The sequence below is a fragment of the Eumetopias jubatus genome, unplaced genomic scaffold, assembly GCF_037043125.1.
Source record: "Eumetopias jubatus isolate StellerSeaLion01/CBP00866 unplaced genomic scaffold, mEumJub1_p1.0 scaffold_3, whole genome shotgun sequence".
In the NCBI taxonomy this organism is placed as follows: domain Eukaryota; kingdom Metazoa; phylum Chordata; class Mammalia; order Carnivora; family Otariidae; genus Eumetopias; species Eumetopias jubatus.
In genome coordinates, this window is record NW_028274809.1 from 183,229,557 (window position 1) to 183,249,516 (window position 19,960).

General features: G+C 51.0%; 1 protein-coding gene across 1 annotated transcript; it reads right to left on the minus strand.

The window, feature by feature from the left end:
* Positions 1 to 8,977: 8,977 nt before the first annotated feature.
* On the minus strand, positions 8,978 to 15,342 carry ZIC5 (Zic family zinc finger 5). The gene is made up of 2 exons (XM_028111995.2): positions 13,803 to 15,342; positions 8,978 to 9,420 (listed from the first exon to the last, which is right to left on the minus strand). Exons 1-2 carry the CDS (start codon positions 15,340 to 15,342, stop codon positions 8,978 to 8,980), a joined length of 1,983 nt encoding a protein of 660 aa, XP_027967796.2.
* Between the last annotated feature and the right edge of the window lie 4,618 nt (positions 15,343 to 19,960).

A 19,960-nucleotide genomic window follows, 5' to 3' on the forward strand; every position in this document is an offset into this window, starting at 1 on the left:
GTGATTTCACGCACATCCTGCGCACACACACACACGTGCGCACACACGCAGTCGCCCTCAGCGCCGCCCGCACACACGCACGAGCCTGGACGCTTTCCTTTTGTGCTCTCTTTGCAAGACGCGATTCCCTGCCCCTGGCTTCCGCTTTTCGCTCCTTCCTTTCCTCTGCTGCGCCCCTGCGAGTCCCCCGGGCCTGACACCGACCCCGCAGCCCCTCCGCCCCCGCGGGGCCCCTCGCGCGCTCGGCGAAGGGCGGCAGTGGAGTCGCCCCGCGCGCCCAGCGTCGGCCGGGGTCGGCGGGCAGCTGGGGCCGCAGGGCTGGCCTCGGGCCTGCGCCCTGTTTGTTTTCCCTTCGCCCACTGAATGCTAGATTAAGACGTAAAGATTACCCGCGCCGAATAATGCCGGGAGTCAACACTCGAGCAAACAAAAGTGCTTGCACAACTCCGCCAACCCCGCTGGGACCCGGGCCGCGGGCTGGGGGAGAGAACGCGCTCCTCGCTGCTAATTACAAATAAATGATGATGTGCTCACTAAGTAATTGATTTAATGAAGTTCCTATGAAACTATTAAACCCGGGTGGAGGTCAGGCTGGAGGCGCCCCAGAGCGCCCATTGTGGGCTGTTTAACTCCACCAGGCTCCTCGGAAAGACATCGGGGCTAATAGGTGAAGTCACAGCTGCTCGCGCTGACTTCTCGGAGCGCCCGGCCGGCCGCGGGCACCCTCGCGCCCTCCTCCTGTCGCGCCCTCGTGCCCCGCCGCCCGCGCCCCGCGCCGGCCAGCTTACCCACGCCACTCCCAGCCCCGCCGCCAGCTCCCGAGGGCCTCTCCAAAGGGATCCCGGGTCTCGTTAAGAGCGGGAAGTTGAGCGCTGAACTTGTGCGCACCGCCAGCAGTCGGCGGCGTCCACCGCCGCCCACCCCTCCCTCCTCACCCCACCCCCGCCACTTCGTGCAGGAACTGCAGCCAGTGTGCCACGCAGGGTGCTCGCGCGCTCTTGGCAAGGTGCCTGGACCCCGAGCGTGTGCCCAGTGCACTGGCTAGGGCGGGGGCGGAGGGGGTTGAGTTGTACATGAGTGTGTGTGTGTGTGTGTGTGTGAGAGAGAGAGAGAAAGAGAGAGAGAGAGTGCGTGTGTGTGTGTGTGTGTGTGCGCGCGCCCTTTCGGGCCAAAAGGCCATGTTTTTACGTCCCTTACTCTGGCCTGCGGCCTGTACGTGCAAAAAAGTAGTAGAGGCAGGGAGAAGGGGGCCGAAGAAAAAGGTGCAAAAAAGATCACCCCAAGGGGGCAGTTGGACATGGGAGCCCTAGTCTTGGGGTTTGCAGACCAGCTGCGGGAGGAGGGGGCTGGTCTGGCGCTGCCCTCTCTCCTCATCCCTACCTCCCACTTCTGCCAGCGCCCTAACCTGGCCTGGCGGTTCCACCCTAGAGCGACGCCCCCAGCTCCCACTGGGGCTGACTGTGTAGGCCCCAGGCCCGAGGCTATCTCCCTCCCCCTCGTACAAGGAGCCCAGCCCCTGCAGGAAGGTGGGAACTGCTTCTTTTGCGGGTTGGCTCTGGTGAGAAATGTAACTTCCCCTTATCCCTTAGCCTGGGGGGACTCCTGAGGGGACACAGCCCCTAGATGGAGAAGCAGACATTGCAAAAACGCATCTAAAATTAAGGATGCTAACCCCCTGCACTCCGCAGCAAGGGCACGACAGAGCGTTTGGCTGCACCTCCCCTCCCCTTCCGGGTACCTTGTAATGAAAGAGAAAGCCCATGTCCATCTAGGACTCCACACCAGGGGACAGGGCCGCTGTGGGGCTTCTGGCTGCAGAAGTCAATCGTCCAGGGTCCCCTGCACCCCTCTACCCAGCCAAGTCTTGTCTCTCCTTGTCAAGAACGGAGAGTTCACAAAGTTTCTTAAAGTACTCATTTCATTTATGTCACGGTTAGTAAGCATCTTCACTTTTTTTTTTTAATATTAGTAATTTCCAGCTGCTGAAATCAACTTCCATTTGATTTTGAGTCAAACGCTTGGCCTTGGGGAAGAGGGGATGTTTTGGCCCCGTTCTGTGCTCCCTTCAAAGAGCACTGCACTGGGTCTGGGTCTTTGGTCTTCCCACCGACTGGAGGGAATATTTACAAAAATCTTCCCTTGAGGGAGGCTTGCTTGAGGTCTCAGTTTCACCATCTGTAAATTGGAGCAGAGGTCCTTGGCGAAGCTCCTTTGGGCTTTGTGATCTGGGAAAGGGACCTTAAGGGCGATGGGGAAGTCAGTGAAGACGCCTGCTTGCACCAAGCTTTTGTCTTTCTTTGTGCAAGCTGGCCCCTTTGTACAATAACGCCCCGCCAGACTGCCTAATGGATTTTTGCAGGGCTGGGGAGGGGGGGGAGTTAATTTTCTCCATGTAGGAGCAGATGAAAGTGAGCGTTCCAACCCAGCGAGTCCCCGCGTGGCCCTTGTTGGCTAAACTACGCTCTCCCAAATGTGCCCAAAGTGGTGCACCTCCCCGGGCTCAGGGCAGATGTTCCCATTTTGTTCCCGCCTCCCCTGCCCTCACCCCAGGCCCTCGTATTCCTTTAACGCCTGCTGAGGACTGCCTCCCTGCTGCCCTTAATGTAGGATGGGCCCTTCTCTTCAGCCTCCAAATGAGAAGTGACATTTGCACTCGGCTCAGCCAACGCGTGAGCACAGCGCGGGGACACAGGCCCATTGACCGAGCGCGGCCGAGGGGCTGGCGGGCTCAGCGGCATCCGAAGCGGCCTTAATTAATACCATCTTAAATAGTCCAGCAGCCACCGAAGACAAAGTTGAAGAAAGACTTTAAGGCTGAGTGCCCCTCGACAAGCTCTTTTTCCCCGTGTCATTCAATATTTAATGCGCCCGCTTCTAATGCTACTACTGGTGGTCCTTTCTCAGCAAGGACATTATTTTTTCACGGTGCCCATAGCCAGGGAAAGCCCTTTAGGCAAAGAAAATCAAAATGTTTGTTGTTTTGGATGACTTATAACTCTTGTTTAACACAAGCACTTTCAGCAAAGTATAACAGGCGCAGCCTCCAAAGCAAACAACACAATCCTTGTGACAGAGTCGGACACAAAAAGCACATTGTCTTGCGGACTACCCCTTTTCTCTGGTGCTAGATGGGGGCCTGTCTCCGAGTGAACACCACGATGCCATTTCACTTTTGAACTATTGTTTTTGAGTTATGCCATGTGGTCAAAAGGAGCGAGAAGGGGGTTGTTTCCAGGCTTATAAGACAAACGAGTTGCCTTTTCATTGAAATCCCCCCGCGATCCTTGAAAACGGAGTTTAAATGTCACCTCCGCCTTTCTAATGGGCACAGGGCTGGAGGCGACCCTTCAAAGCGCCTGGGTGATAAACGACCCTTATTAAATATAGCCGGGACCGCTGGGAAAGTCCCGCGCCCGGGCCAGCACGTGGAAGAGCGCCCCTCGCTGGAGGGCCCCGGAGAGGCCGGGCCTCCCCTGCAACCGGCGAGGCCCCGGCGGCCGGCCGGGCCCGGATCCGGCTCCGGGGGGCGGGGGAGGTGGGGGACACCGGGTGAGGGGGGCCAGTTGTAATACAACTTCTTATCTACCGCCCCCAACACGCCCGTGCGCCCCCATCCCCAGAGGCTCGGCGTGAAAGCTCGGTGCATTTCCCCCTGACTTCTTTTTGTCCGTTGCCGAGTGGCGTCTGCAAGTCTGAGCTGCAAAGTTACTGATTTGCAGGCTGCATGTTAAGGCAGCCCATGTAAGTAATTTCTCCGGGCACCCCAGCAAAGGAGAACAAATCGCTGACAAAGGCGAGCGCTTTCGATTCAGCGGCGTCGTTAAGGCAACCCCAAAGTATTCCTCCTATAATAAGTTCCACTTCAAAGGGTTTCTCATTCAGCGGTGACTGCTTCGCACTTTTATTAAGTCCGGGCTTTTTCACTCGGAGGAATCATCTGTTTGGTTATTTTTCATCGTGTTTATTTTTCACCATTCACACAGTACTTGTATTAAATAAACAAAGAACAATCGCTCTGCAAATAAAAGTACTTAGGTGGGGAGAGAAGGAAGAGGAACTGGAACCCGGTTGCCCCCCGCTCGGTCTCCTCCTCTAAGTGCGCCCACCCCACCCCCACCCGGCTTTCTCTCTTCCTCTCCCCTGTCTCCCTCTCCCCTTTCTCGCGAGCTAGCAGGTTCAATGCGAGATCGTAACAACAAGTGGGTGGAAAGACGTATGTTATTATATAGGTCGTGCGTGTCATAGTATATGGGCAACATTTTATGTAATACGTGTATTTCCGACGAGGTGAAAATCGAGGGCGCTAAGGTGGCATGAAAGTGCAGGTCACTGCAACTGTATCTTAATAGAGTGTCTCCAATCGCTGCGGAGCCTCTGCCCGCGACTGCCCTGGCCCAGCCCATTGCCATAGCAATCCTCACGCTCGGCGTGGGTGTGCCATAAAAGCAGTAGTTTGAATTTCAAAGAACATGCCTTTGAACTTCTCCCTGCCTGATTAGGCACTTGTGCCCTGTGTGAATGTGTGTGCCCGGCAGTGTTTGGCCGTGGGCGTGGGAGGGGGGATGGTCTGTGAGTTTTTGTTCACGTAGGGAAAGTGCTGGTCTGGCAACCCCAGGGCAGTGTCGCTGTGGGTCTCCTTAGCCATCCCTCCAGCTCCGGAGGGTGGGTTTTCAGGGACATGTGTCTATTTTGGTAGATGATGGGTAGTGTGATGTGACGGGCTGAAAGTATTAATAAGTGTCTGGATTGTTTCTCTCCTATTCAGCTTTCCTTTCCTCTGATTTAGATGATCACTGGAAAAACCAGATTATCCCCCCCTCCCCCCAGTCCTATTTCCTAATCAAACTAGGCTAAAAATTCCTTCAGGGGGAACATCTCTCATCCCATTTCATAGAGAAAGAGATGATAGATAGATAGATAGATAGATAGATAGATAGATAGATAGATGATAGATAGATAGATAATAGATTAGATGCTCGGTGGGTAGGTAGATAGAATGAACCACTATGGTCTCAAACAACTTCCACAAAATGCAAAATTTAGTAAATTGCAAGACTGGGGTACAAACACATCCATAGATAGTTGGGCCTCACTTTCAAGGACTTTGGGCCTCCTCTGTTCCTGTCCCCCGTGCTATCCCTCTTGTGTGGCCATCTCCAACCCCTTAAAAGAATAGAATTCCTACCCTCAAGCTATTTCTCAGTGCTTTAGATTTTTGGAGCATAAGTTTTACCAAACAAAGTCCTGAATGGGGAAAAGATAGACACCCACTACAAATAACCATGTGTTGGAAGATTCTCCTAGCCCGGAAAACAAAGGTAGATGGTTTAAAATGTTTGTGAGGGCCACAGGGGCGACGTTTTGCCTAGGAGAGATGAAGTCTTTGATGATAGCCAACTTAGTGTCAATAAGTGGCTTTCTTTGAGACATATTCAGATGGGGACGTCTTGCTTGCCAATTGCCATAGAAATCTTAACACACCATGAAGATTGTCCAAGCGCCAAGCCTTCCGTTCTGGACTAAATTACTTTGAAGTGGCGGAGGACGAGCAGTGGTCAATTTTAACTCTATAGACTGGACAGAGAACTCTGGGAGTGGGAGATTGTGCGTTTTAAAGCAGAAAATAAGAAGGGGAAACTTGTTTTATACACTCTATACAAGGTTCTGCTCATTGTCAGATATCTTTTATCTTTTATATTTCCCATGAATGATTCATGTCTTGGTGGCTTTGTGTCACCCCTTTCACGAGAAACTTCATTAGAGAGCTATAAGTTTTCCCATTGATTGGGGCCCTTAGCTATGGGTGTTTTTTACTTCGTGTGCTGGTTATTGTCATCTGGCTTAAAACAACTCTTTGCCATGGGTTTCACCTTCACTACATTAACAAACCTGACTTTTAAAAACCACCATAAACTTTCGGAGAACTGCTTATTGCCGTTACTACCAATTTTCTTTTTTTTTTTTTTTTAACTATTTGCCTTTTATCAGTTTTTTATCAGCTAACTGAAAAACAAGATCAGCCCTGTTCATGTGGATAGCCAATTACATTAGTTTGAGCCACTTGGATATTTTGTTGCCATGAGTCTAATTTCTAGCTACCACATGCCTAAAAATGCTGAGTTAGGATTCCTAGATCAGCTCAACTTGCAAATAAACCACAATCAAACTGGAAGCAGGCCCCCCCCATTACCTGATGGTGAGAGGTATTTGATGCCCACTCTTCATTCAGCAAGCTTTTTAACTCCGTACCCATCCCAGCTCCTGATTTTACCTTCTTTGCGTCTGGAAGCCTCTCACTGTCCCTGCATCTTTTCTTCATTTTTACCCTTTTACCTCAGAGGCTAGGCACCGAAGAAATGCTCAAATTCACTTCTCAGATTTTCAGTGATTAGGATCACTGAGGATATTATTAACAAATGACTGCAGTAACCCCTAAGATTTATGCTAGTGTTACACGCAACTTACAGGGCTTAGTCTTCATATATACATGGTATTTCCTAGATTAGATTGTAAATTAAACCAAGCTGTAAAAATATTTTATTGCTTGGGGAGAGGCTAAGAATAAAGAGCTCAAGAGAACCCAATGTTCACTGGTCAGCAACCTGTTCTGTTTGTAAGAGAATGGCAGCAATATACCATTAGGTAAAACATAAACAATACATAGGAAGAATACCTTTATTAAATTTTTTACTTCATAATCATTCTTGCTTTCTTTCTATTGGAGGTACACATTTAAAGTTTTCATTTTAGGTGTATCAGGAACCAATAAATCTGTGGCAGAGTAAACCTATGCATGGCAAAATACATAAAATACATATTCCTTTGTTTCATAATAAATAAACCTGTAGCATAATAAAGAATAGTGCAAACTACCATTGAAAAAGTTGTATAAATAAAACAACTCATTATAAATCAGGAATATTTTGTTCTAATAAGTTTACGATAAATTATCCCCCCAAAGTTCACAGATACTTTGTCTATTTGAAAGAGCTTTGAAAGTGAATAATATGAAAATCAAATAAACTTTAAAAAATGTAGAATTATATTCAAGTTTTATGGTCTTTTTCTTTATAAAGGAGGGTCTGCATGTTTCATATCCACTGTAACAATCTGAAGACAACATTGAAAGGCTTTCAAGTGACAGCACCATGCACTGTACTAGTAATATAATATATCTATAAACTATATATAATCTTGTCAACACAATGCAAAAAAGACATGCAGGAAGAGTCCTGGTTTTCACATTACGTTGTTCATTCAAGTAAGCTTAAAAATATATTCCCCCATTTTTTCTTTCTTTTTTTCCTTAAATAAACCGTGGGTCATAAACAACAATCTTTCACCAAAATGTATAATATAATTCTTTGGTGTGCTCTGAACTCTTCCAGGAAAAACAAAGGATGATGTCTGAAAATAAATTAATTCAACTGTACAAAATAATAGTGTTCACATACAAGTTATTAACAATGACAAGACTGCATCAACCACTCACAGCACACAAAACAAATTTCTACAAACCCTGGGGAGGGGGTGGCTTCAGGGTCTCTGAGGATAAATTAGTGCTCTTTAGGATATTTGTATGATGTTTATGATGGACTGTATTTTGCACGAGATGTGTTGCATGAACTGAAAATAAACTGACTAAGAGTTATTGTCCTAGGTCCTTGACCTTTTTTATTCTTGCCTGACAGCTCTGGCAAAGGTCACACATTCATCAGTGTTTGGTGGTAACTATAAACCTTTTAAAAATTTTAATATATATAGCAACTCCCTCCCCTCTTTTAATGTAAATCATACACTTCACACACTTGTCATTTCCCAATGGGATCCAGTTCCGTGTGCTCGGTGCTCAGGTGGGAAAAAAAAATGCATGAAAATGCAGTTTTGGGCATTGAAAAATAAAGACTTTTTTAAAGGCTGATACAACAGTATAAAAGAGGGCTTGGCCTGTTTTAAAAACAACAGTTTTCCCCAAAAATAGGCATGTTGCCAACATCACACCTCCTTAGACTTGCCTGTTAATTTTGGCATCCCAAAAAAACTTATCTAAGACTGATCTTTTTATCACACGAGAAGTTTGGACCCAGTCAAGAGGCGGCATCTGAGATTTCAGATTAAAAAAAAAGAGAGAGAGTGAGAGAGAAAAGAAAGCACTTGAATTTCTTCTATTTCACAAAATATCACAGTTTCACAGTTGCCCTACTGCAGCAGCTTTCTCCTCTCTCCACTTTTTTGCTGGAACAATCACAGTAGCACAATAAATGGAGACGTATTAAGTTTGCTGCATCTTTTTTTCTTTAAATCATACAAGCGGGGTACTGAGGAAACAATCCTGTATAAAAATAGCGTGTTACGATGAGATCAGTAATAAAAGAGTGGAAATTTAAAATTACAACTATCAGGACTTAAAGGGTTTTTACAAAGATTTTTGGACACAGGTACAGTCTAAGATCTGTTGGCCACGCAGCAAGTATGTGGTTTACAATCAAGAGGCCTTTTTAGGATTGGGGCCCAAGGAGGAGGTGAAGAGGCTCCAAAGAAGCCCACATTATGGTGTTAAAGGCATTCTCGAGGCACGGCAGGAAATGCAGAGGGCCTTGTTGCTCTGTGGAGTTCTGACTTCATGCTTTTTCTCGCTCCTTTCAAAGTACACATATATTGCATTGGCAGTGTGTATCCCGATTTAACCCTTGGTACATCTTGCTCCTAGCCCTGTCCCCCTGCGACGTACAAGTCCAGCTTGGTTGTTTTTTTGTTTGTTTGTTTTCTAAGAAGAAGGAAGGAAAAAAAAGCCCAAATATCTTAATTAAATTAATTAAATGTACAAACACCATAGGGTTTCATACTGAATAAATAGGGCTAATTAGACCCGGTGGCAAGGCTGAGTCAAGGGTTTGTCTCAGGCTCGGCATTGTCTCAGGTTAGGATATGGTCCAAGGACTCCCACTTATGACATTATTATTATTACAAGAAAATTCTAATGTATCGTCCGCGCAACTTCCGAGTTCCCATACATCTCCTCCTCTTCAGACTCCGAAGTACTTCCGTTGCTGGAAGGTGTGTGAAGGTGGCTCGGTGCTCCACTGGCCTGGCAAACATACCACTCATTGAGGTTGGTCACCTGAGGGGACAGAGTGCTAGAGCGACTCCTGGTTGGGTCCAGCCCAGGGGACAAGGGGGCACCCACTGGAGTCCCCACTGATGAGTAACCAAGGGCTCCTGGAGAAGGTGGTGGAGACTTGCAGTGAATCTTCATGTGCTTTCTCAGAGAGCTGGGGTGAGTGTAGGACTTGTCACAGCCTCGGATCTTGCAGTAGTAGGGCTTGTCGCTGGTGTGGACGTGGGAATGTTTCTTCCGATCGCTGCTATTGGCAAATTTCCTGTCACAGCCATCAAATTCACATTTGAAAGGCTTTTCCCCTGCAACAAAACATAGCAAAGGTCAACACTTGCTTTCCAGAGACCCCTCACTTGAGAGAGAAATCCTGGAGCAGAAATCTGGAAGCATTTCCCCATTCTCTTGAAGACCAATCCCCGGCCTGGTTTCTAGTCCCAATCCCTATGTTCCAGAAGGCCACAGGGAAGGGATACTTCAGGGATGAGCCTGGAGGCTCTCCCTGGACCTGGGCTTGTATGAGGCTAGATGTCGGTCCCTGCAGTACCACAGTTTTGGGGGGGCGAGGGGGATGGCTAGGGCATGGTCCAGGAGGCAACACCTAAACCCACTGAGGACCCAAATGCCCAGGTCCTCACTGCCCTCAGGGTGTGTACCTGCAAATATATAAGCAGATCCCCTGTCAAGATAAATGCTGATAAAATGATTCTTCCAAAGCCACAGCTTGGGGGAAGGATTTAAGAAGAGAAGTAAGCAAGTCCACTATATTAAAAGTGAAGTGGGGGTGGTGCCATAAAATTATAATAACGGCATTTTGTTTCAGAGCGGCCCCAGGACTCCACTGATGGGAAAGGAAAGGAAATAAAGCCAAATCCTGTTCTCTTCAGAAACAAAGGCACCTGTGAAACACACAATCCCATCACTAGATTCTTTACAAGCCTGGCTGGGCAGAGATTAGGCCGACCTCCTCTTCATTCTACCACCTTCCCTCCCAACTTGCAGAGCAATTAAGAGCCTACGGAACAGAACCTTAGCAAACGTTAGCAAGGCCCACAAGCCTCCACCAGAAGCGAGCAGGTACCTGATGCTCTATGGAAACCGAGGCTGACAGCTTCCTACCTTACGAGGCAGAAAAGGGACTGACTATTTTTACCAGTCTTTGGCCCATCGCCCCTTGATGCTGCTCTAACCACCTCAGGAACACAATGCCTTTAAACACAAGACCCCTACTGCAGGAAGTGGAAATGCTTAAATACGACAATGCTTAATAAAAATTCAGCCATATACCTTTGGCATTAAAAAGCAAAAAAGGAAGACAGCAGGTAACAGTATGAATTTTCTCTCTCACCCAAGTATCTATGAACTTGATGTATTTAATCATGATTGAACAAGTCATCTCAGACATATTTTTGTTCAATAATACTTCCCTCATATTTACATGATTTTTAAAATAAAAATCTCTACATTCCAGCAGCTACTCTGGTGGCTCATGAGGTATGGCTTTTTCCTTGGTTTGGGATAATATGTTTTTTTAAAAAAATAAGTAACTATTAAAACAGCTTAGTGTTTATAAGTTTTTGTGGTGAATTTTCTTATACAAATATTTCAGTGCAGTGTTTGTTGTTGTTGTTTTAATTTCACCAATGCTAACTGCTTCGGCGCCAGAGCATAGTAACAGGTCTGAAAGTATTCAGATGCCTGGAATAGAACTTATCCCACCTGGAATTACTGTCTAAACATGAAATCAGGTATTATTCAAATATATATCCTGCGTTGATCTAGACAGGGAAAAACACAACATAACACAATCATCACAACCTTCTCTGCAGATGAGCTGCAACACCAACAAAAAATGTTAATCACTTTTTATCAAAACATCAGTTATCTGTCCTGACTTCTGTGTTCTACTTTAAATTGGAGATACTAATTTAATGTAGCGTTATTTAAAAAATTTCAATCAGCCTTTCTTCAATATGTAGGCCTAAGTGGCTTTATTCATCTTTTGGAAATATGCAGTGCTGTCTGTGGAGTTCTCCTGTTTACATATCCGGGATTGTGAAGAATGCACACAGCTTGATGGCCCGCCACTGCCCATGATAAAGACAAGCAATTAGGCCCAGTGAAGGGAGATGTGGAATGGAGGGGGGGGGGGGGAGTAGAAAAGTAGGGATGAAGGAGAGGTAGAGGAAGAAAGTAGAAGGGTGGGGGGAAGTAAAGGTGAAAGGATTGCCTGTTTTACTCAGGGGGCCTAAGGGGGGCAGTGAGCAAATTCTAGCTAACTGGAAAGGGTGAGAGACCCCAGTGTTTACATTTCAGATTCTGACAGAGGGGTCAATCAGAATTTAACTACTTGCAGAATTTGAGAGTAAGGGACGCTACGTGAGCTACTCCCGGAAAGAACTCGAGTCCAGCCCAAAGGAAGGTTATAAACCGAATTAGGGGCACGTGGGTCAGGAAATGGGCCTTCAGGAGTGGCCGGGGGATTATTTCCTTTGATCAATCTGTTCCGGGATCCCGGATAACCCCAAAAGGGAGAGCGCCGTGGTGGTGGTGGGGGGGGGGGGGTCCCGGATGGTCCCTCGCCGCACACAATGCGCCAGGGCTAGGCGGCCCAAGGACCGCCAAAATCCCCAGGCGCGGGTTTGAGCACGAACGTGAGTCGTTCCCTCCCCGAGGGCCCCGGCGAGAAGCACGCCGTCCCCGGCAGCCTGGCGGGACAGGCAACCCTGCGCACGCCGTGCAACCAGAAAGCACCGCGGCCCGGGGGCCCCCCAGCGTCCCGGATCTCCGCCCCGGCGTGCGCGCGCGCGCACGACCCTCTCCCCGGGGCAGCGGTCCGAGGGAGCGGGGACCCCGGGCAGCTTCCGCGTCCGCAATTTCAGTTCCTTGCTCCACCCGGGCGGAAACTGCCCTTAGCTCCGGCCGCCGCGAAAAGAAAGGTCCTCTCTCTCTCTCTGAGGCCTGCAAAGGCGGGAAGGGCCCAAAGACGCAGGCTCTGCTTTCAGGGTGCCCACTGGGGACGGGGCTGGGGGCTGCTTCACCTCCTGCGCCCCGCGTGCCTCCTTTACGGTCCCAGGCCCCTGTCCCGGCGGCAAGTGCTGGGCATGGGGCAAACAACTGGCTAAGCGGGCCACGGAGTTTTTCCAAAAGCCTCAAGGGAAGTTTTTCCTTTCGGAAAACTCCCTAGGGCGGACCGATCCCGATTCGAAAAACGGGGATGGCCCAGGGAGTTCCCGGGAAGACTTCTTCCCGGCCCATCATCGGTCCACATGAGGCCTCTCAGGTGTTGGCCGACAGCTGGCAAGGCGCCGCGCCGGGCCTGGGTCACCCCGACCCGGCTTCGCCCGCAGATGTCCCTGGTGCCCTCGGCCCCGGCCGCTAGCCAGGCGATGGGCCCACGCGCGGCGGCTGCCTCCTCGCCGCCCAGCGCCGATAAATCAGCTCAGTAATTACTGACTGTAAACTCCAGTTACTTAAGTGTCCTCCGAGGGGTAATATTGCCTGTCCCTATAAATCCCGACTGCTCGCGCTCATCAGCGCTTCCGCCCAAAGCGCTCGCCCGTTAGATGGGGGCACACGACCCACAGGAAACACCCCACCGGCCCACGCCGCAGCCGCCTTCACGGGGGGGGGGTAGGATGGGGGACTGGGATGGGAGGGGAAGCCACAGCGCCGGGGATTTCCCCACAAGTTCCTCCGCGGGGCAGGTACCAACGAGCGCAGGAGACTTTGGCTCACCCTGTCCTCCTCCAACTAGAACCTTTTTTGAAAGGACAGAGCAAATTTCTCCAGCACCTTCTCGGGCATGTGGGAATGTGTGTGATAGAGCTGTGTGATGCTACATGTATGAGCATCGGTGTGGTGTGAAGGTGTGTAAATGAAGTGTGCGTGAGGGTGTATGTGGAAAGAGGAGTGTGTCAGAACATATGGGCGTTCCAGCAATGAGGCAGAGATGGGTAGTATCAGATATGGCTGTGTAAAGTGGTTTGTGGGTTGTGTGCACGTGAAGATGTACCTGTGGGGTGCGTGAGTGTGTGGGGGGGAGGTCTTCGGGGGCCCATGGGCGCATTCCTTTGGCATTTTGCACCACGCCCCGGAGGGACGGGACCCCTCCCCTCCTGTTGGGGCCGCAACGAGCTGGGCCTAGTGACCTCAATACTGGAGCAAATCCCACGTGCCCCCTCGCACGCCCGCTCTTCGGAGCACGGCGACCGCAAGGAGTCTGCCACCGGGTGGGGAGGAGGGAAGAGCCACCGGGGTGGTTCCGGCTCCGGCCTCCCTTCCCCATCGCCCTCCCCAGGTTCCCGGGGCCGGGCGAATGGGGGCTGCCGACCGTCCTGGGCGCCTTCCTGCTCCGACTGCTGCTGCTTCCGTTCCGGGGCGGCGGCGGCGGCGGCTGGAGCGCGTTGCCGGTCACGGCCGAGGGGCTGTGGACGCGCTGGAGACTCCACCGTGTGGGAACCCAGCGCGGGGCCTGTGTGTGCTATCGAATTACTTATTCATAGAAAAAAAGGGGGGGAGAGAAAAAAAAGAAGTCACATGTCCGGGTTATACGTATGCGAAGAGAAGCAGCAGAAGAAGGGAAAAATTAAGGCGAGCAGGAGGAGGAGGAGAAAGAGAAGCAGCGGCGGAAGCGGCGGCGGCGCGGGAGGCGGCGGCGGCGACGCGGCCGGGGACAGACACCCACCTGTATGAGTGCGCTTGTGGATCTTGAGGTTCTCGGAGCGCGCGAAGACCTTGCCGCAGCCCGGGAACGGGCAGGGAAAGGGCTTCTCGCCCGTGTGCACGCGGATGTGGTTGATGAGCTTGTATTTGGCCTTGAAGGGCTTGCCCTCGCGCGGACAGTCCTCCCAGAAGCAGACGTGGTTGCTCTGCTCGGGGCCGCCCACGTGCTCCACCGTGACGTGGTTCACCAGCTCGTGCATGGTGCCGAAAGTTTTGGAGCAGGGCTTGGCGCCGCCGGCCGGGGGCGGTGGCGGCGGCGGCGGCGGCCCGGCCAGCTCGTCGGGGTCGATCCACTTGCAGATGAGCTCCTGCTTGATTGGCTGCCGCATGTAGCGCAGGAAGGCCCCGGCCGCCCCTGGGAGGTGGGGGTGGTGCTGGTGCGGGTGCTGCGCGGGCGCCGGCGGCGGCGGCGGCGGCGGCGGCGCCGGGGGCGGCGCGTGGTGCTGCAGGTGGGGCCCCGGCCCGGCCGCCGCGGCCGCAGCCGCGGCCGCCAGGTTCAGGTTTAAGTTCACGGCTCCGTAGCCGTGCAGGGCGGCGGCTGCAGCAGCCGCCACCGCCCCGTAGTGCGCATCCCCGGAGCGCGGCGCGAAGGGCGGCTCGGTGCGGCTGTACAGCTCAGCCGCGGCGGCTGCAGCCGCCGCCGCCAGCCCCAGGCGCATCTGGCCGTTGAGCGGGTGCGGGTGGCCGCCGGGGGCTCCCGGAGCGTCGTGCAGCGCAGGGAAGAGCGCCGGGCCCCCGCCGCCGCCGCCGTCCGGGCCCGCGTAGGTGCCGCTGGCCGAGATGAACATGCCGGCCGAGTGGGGAGGCGGGGCCGAGTGCTGGGGGGAGCCCGTGCCAGACCGCTGCTCCCCTCCAAGCGGGACCCCGTGCATGGCCGCCGCGGGGGCCGTGGCGGAAAGGTCCCTCCGGAGGACGAAGTCCCTGCTGTGGCCTTTGCCGCTGCTGCCGCCGCCGCCACTGTCGGTGGTGGTGTAGCCCGAGAGGGCAGGAGGAGGGGGAGGGGGAGGAGGAGGGGGTGGAGGGGAGGGAGGAAGAGGAGGGGCTGGGGGCGGGGGCGCGGAGGGCTGCGCGCGGCTGCTGCCCCCGCCACCGGGGTAGGTGCAGGCGCCGGGGTGCGCGACCGAGGCTGCAGCGCGGGCGGCGGCCGCCGGCGCCTCAGGCTGTGCCGGGAGCGCCTGGGAGGGAGGGCTGAGGCCGACCGCGCTCGCTTGAGCCATGTGCTCCGGTCCGAGCGGAGTGATGGCCACGCCGGGGTCAGCGCTCAGGTCCCGAGGGCGGAGGTGCGTGGCTGTGGCGCGGAGTTGGGAGTGGGCGGGCGGGCTGCCCAGCGCCGGGAAGCCTGTCATATTCTGAAGCGGCCTGGCCTGAGCCGTTGCCAAATCCGCTAATCTCAGCGCTGGCGGGTTCCTCTTGCTCAAGGGGGGCTCCATCAGAACTATACAATCAGACCCATAGACCCTCACTGGGGGGACTTTTTTTCCTCTGCTCACCTTCAAAAACATGTATATATTAGGCTCTCTTTAACTTCTTTGTCCTGGCCTCCTAACTCTGCATATTCCTGTTCCCACTCTGTCCTCCAGCGATTGGCAGAGCGAACACCACATTTGAGCTGCACAGTGGGACCGAGATTTTTGGAAATGGCACGGGTGGGATTGGAGGGAACAGCGTGATTGGCAGCAGCCACGGCTGCCGGATTGGCTCCCATTCAGGCCTTCGGCCCAGCAGGGATCCGCCCCCGTGCTCGCAGCCTCCTTCGCTTTCGCTTCGCGCCCCCTCCTCCCCTGGAGTCCTGCGTCCCCGCCTTCCAGGGAATGCCCAAGTTGCACTTGCAGAAAGTTTGCGTTGGGCCTGCGCGCGCAGCGCCCCGCGTTCCCATGGCGCGCCTTTCGGAGAGCGTGCGCCGGCACGCGGCCGAAGGGCGCGGGGTGGGTAAGGGCTGGTGACCCCCCCCCAGCCCCGGGACAAAAGGAGGGAGGGGGATATAGCCCCCAACTTCAAAAACGTCCGCCTCACCGCACGCAGCGTCTCCTCCAGCATGCAAACACTTTCTACCTCCTCCGTTGGAAGAGTCTTGGGCTGCTCTCTGGAGAAGGACGGTGAACAGAGTATAGCCGTCGTCGTACTTGTAGAGGTGATGCTAGAAACTTCTTACTGGGGAAGGACACCCAATCTGCCGAGCGCTCACGTAGGGCTCAGCGACAGGCGACGGAATGAGGAAGGATATTAAAGTCCTATTGGTTGCAAAAACAATTTAAGTGATTTGGCTCTGCAAGACACCGGGTGGAGTCAAAATAAATCTTTCCCGAAAAGGAACCCTTTTACCTCGACTTTTTAGCTCCTGCAGTCCTTTTCAACGTGGTTCACAGGAGTTGGCTCGAAGTGTAATCTCACTGCTCCTCAGTTCTAGATCTGCCACTTCCAATTAGATCTACGGGTAGGGGTGGGAGAACATCGGGCAGCGATTCTAACTTTTGCGTCCCTGAGATACAGTGGCAGGGCAGGCCAAACAGCATCTCTCCAGAGGGAAGCGGCTAAGTAAACAATATCCTTTACGCAGAATTTCTTTCCAGCTCAGAAAGCACTCCATATGTGTGCCTCAGTTTCATTGAAAGGACCACAAATTAAAACTGATCCAATAAAATGAATATTTTGAAATCAAGCAATTTTTCGATATTTACTTACTAATAGAATAACCCTTTACCTTGTCATCGTTTTTCTAGTAAACTAATAGAGAAGGCGAGTTGTCTTATTTGAAAACTATATAAACTGGCTTTAAAAAAAAAAAAACAAGCCCCATCCTTTTCAAAGGATTTGTTTGTTATCACACCTCTTTAAAAAGAGAAATAGGTTCCTGCATCACTTTGGGGGGGGGAGAAATGTGGCATCCCCAAACTTTAGGGTTGTTGCTGCCCAAAAGTATCACTTAAGCTCTTAAAAAGAAAACACTTTAAAATTTTGTGATGTTCCAAGATGCTAAAAAATTAAGTCAGGGGTTTTAATTTTTATTTTGTTGCCCTGCATAAGATTATTCGTAAAAAAGTCATAATGACTAAAATGTGATCCCCCCCCCCTTTGGGGATGCAAAAAAACAAGTTACCAGTTTAATTCGTTTGCAGTCCAAGGAAAAATAGACTGCATAAAGCCATCATCTTTATGGTCCTAGGAGATGGTCCTGGGAAGTGGTAAGAAATATTTTCCAAAGAACTAATTCGATAGCCCCATTTACATCGGTGTGAGCAATGTTTAACAGGGAACTTCCCTGTGAGCCTTGGGAATGTCATTCCTCTTATAAACCTGACAAGCAAACAAAGAAAATACTACAATCAAATTTCAAATAGGTTTTTTCTTTAAGCCTCAATGAAGTTCAAATACGGGGAAGTAAGAAAGGCATGAATGCAAACACAATGAAAAAAATTAATAAACAACAGTGACAAAATCCACATCTGTATTTGGAGAGGATGAGTCCTTTCACAATTTTCCTTTCAAAGACTTAAAATGTCTCAAGCCAACCAGGCAAAAGTGTAGCGAGGACTGCCATCTCTATGGATGGTTTCTGGGAAAGCATATTTGGAATTGTCACCACTGTCTCCATCCTCTCTCAGAACATTTCAAAGGAGTTTCCCTTATTTGAATTTCTTGGCAATGATCATCACTACTCCCATAATAGCAGCTTTGCATTCAATCCTGCAAGTTATAAGTAAAAACAAACAAAAAAAATGAACGAATAAAGAGGAAAATAAACACAACCTACCTTTTAATATGGACTACTGAGCATTTTTATTGTGCAATAAAATGGGTACCTCCACCCCTTCCAAAATAGCTTTTCCTCAAAATTATAACTGCTTTGTTTTATTGAATTGCTGAAATTTAATGGTTTAATGGGTGAAGGCATGAAGGAAAGGCTGTAAAAATGTGAATAATGGTGCAGCAGAGCCGTGCGGAATCTGGAACCCGCCTCCTTGTACAACTCTTGTTAAACACAGCATGATATGTATCTGTCATCGATTTAATATGTCTTAATTCAAATATAGCTCCCTGATCAATTTCTTTTTATGGAAGCCTTAAAAAAGAAAAGACTTTCTTAGGAAATAATAGAGATTTGGGTGGCGATTGGAAAAAGGGATATTTACAAAGTGCGTTTAATGAATATTTGCAAATTTATGGCCAAACCCAGACTCTAAAAAGATAATTGACTCAGGTAAATCGACTTGAGATGCTAATTCTTAAAAGGAAGAACTGGGAGCAAAATTTCAATCAACACCAATAAGGCGCCAATAAACCGCCTGCCAATTAAACCTGAGAATAGGCCTAGCTAGATGGTCACCAGGAAGGCTCGCAGTGGATTTCCGGGATTGCCTTTCTTTATAAAAGAGCTTTTTATTTTGTAGACGCGCTTTTTGTTATTGTGATGACCCGCCTGACCCCAGGTGCGCTGTTTCTTTTTCAAGCCATTTGGGAGCCAAATCAAACCCCCTTAACATCCCGAGTTTCTAAGAACCCAATAACTGTGTCACACTTCCTAAATAAACACCAGCAATTTCCAGGGCGTTGAAGAAAATAATAATGGTTTCCAAAAAAAAAAAAAAAGAAGAAGGCAAGCAGGAGTGTATAGAAGTCGTTATGCCAGTTCCCATCTGTGGATTCAGCCCCATGTTCCATGATTCTGCGGTGCTGCTGGTTGTCAGGGCCGACCCTAAAACTCATGCCCTTATCTGCGCTTTTGCCGCGGAGGTGCTTGTGTGGGGGCAGCAACGTGGCAATCTATGGAAATGCCCTTTCTGGGGTCAACAGGTGCTCTTGGGGAGCATCGATTTTCAGACTTCCCTGTTACACCCGGAATCCCAACCTTCTTCCAGAGCCAAACAAAGGCAGGAGAAGGCTGGGGAGGGACTGTAAACTCCGAGCTGGCCCGAACCCGGAGGCCCCGCCGCGCTCAGCCGCCTTGAGGCTGTAGGACCGGGTCTTGGGGATGCCCAGGCTGGTGCTTGTGGCTTCCCGCTGCACAGGGATGGTGGTGACTGAGGCTCCCCGGAGCCCTCCGTTCCTCACTGAGCACAGCCAAGTGTCCTTGTGATGGGTGTGGGCGATTAATAAACTCTAAGGGAAGTGAATTGGACATTTCCTGGCTTTTGAGCCTTTGTTTGATTGTTTCTGCAGGCGGAGGGAGGGGGTAAGCCGGGGACAGTGAGGTGGACAAGAAAGGATCTGGGGGACCCACTGAGCTGCTTTTTATTGCCCTTGCAATTGCTTTACCGTTCGCCAGTCCCGCGTGGTTTCCGCGAGGGCGGCCACCTTGCAGAAGGGCTGGGTGCCCGGCGGGTTTGGAGCGCCCAGTGCCATTTGGGCCAAGCCAGAGGCACGTTTAAGGGCGAACAGGGTGCCCTGAATTATTCCAGGGATCAAAAGAGCCCAGACCAAGGGCGCCATTGGGTGCTTTGAGGGTTACTAGCAGACACTGGAGAAGGTGGGGGAGGAGTACACGCAGACCTCTCTAAAGCCCAGGCAAGGTGGGCTAAGGGGCCCACAGAGGTTCCTTTTCATTGAGCTTTGCCATGCCGGAAGTGATGAGGACTTCGGGTTCAAGGTTTTTCTCAAACCCCGCTTGCTAGGCGTCTAGGCAGTGAGGTACTGGACCACTTCTCTCGGCCCCTTGCTCGGTTTGTTCTCGGCAAATACCCCCGTCCTCCCGCCTTCACCACTCGCGGTCTAACCTCCTGGGAGCTTCGAGCCTGCCCGGGGGCCTTCGTGTTCCTAAGAGCCGGGCAATTCTCAGCCCTCTGAGCGTCTCTCCCAGGGTTGCCTCGCCTTCCCGCCCTTCTGAGCTCGCCCTGATTCCTCAGGCTTCACGGATACCTGCGGGGCTGAGAGTAACCTAAAAATGTGCTTCTTGCTAAAGTTTATGATCCCTGTCCCATGTACCTGGACTTAATGAGGATTTTTTTTTTTCTTTTAGGCGCAAGTCTGAGATTAGGTAGCTGTGACTGAAACGTTGGATTTGGGGTTTGTTTATTTTGGATAGTCAAGAATGGGGACCCATCCTGTGTCTCCCTGACCTCAGTGCTTAAAAGCCCTTGAAAAATTATGGCTCTCTTTACTTTCCCATTACTAAAAAATAAGTTG

Coding starts and splice junctions, on each gene's coding strand:
- ZIC5 (XM_028111995.2), bottom strand. CDS start 15,342: ATGTTTTTGAAGGTGAGCAGAGGAAAAAAAGTCCCCCCAGTGAGGGTC. Junction 9,421..13,802: donor CCACAAGCGCACTCATACAG/GTGGGTGTCTGT, acceptor GTTTTGTTGCAG/GGGAAAAGCCTTTCAAATGT.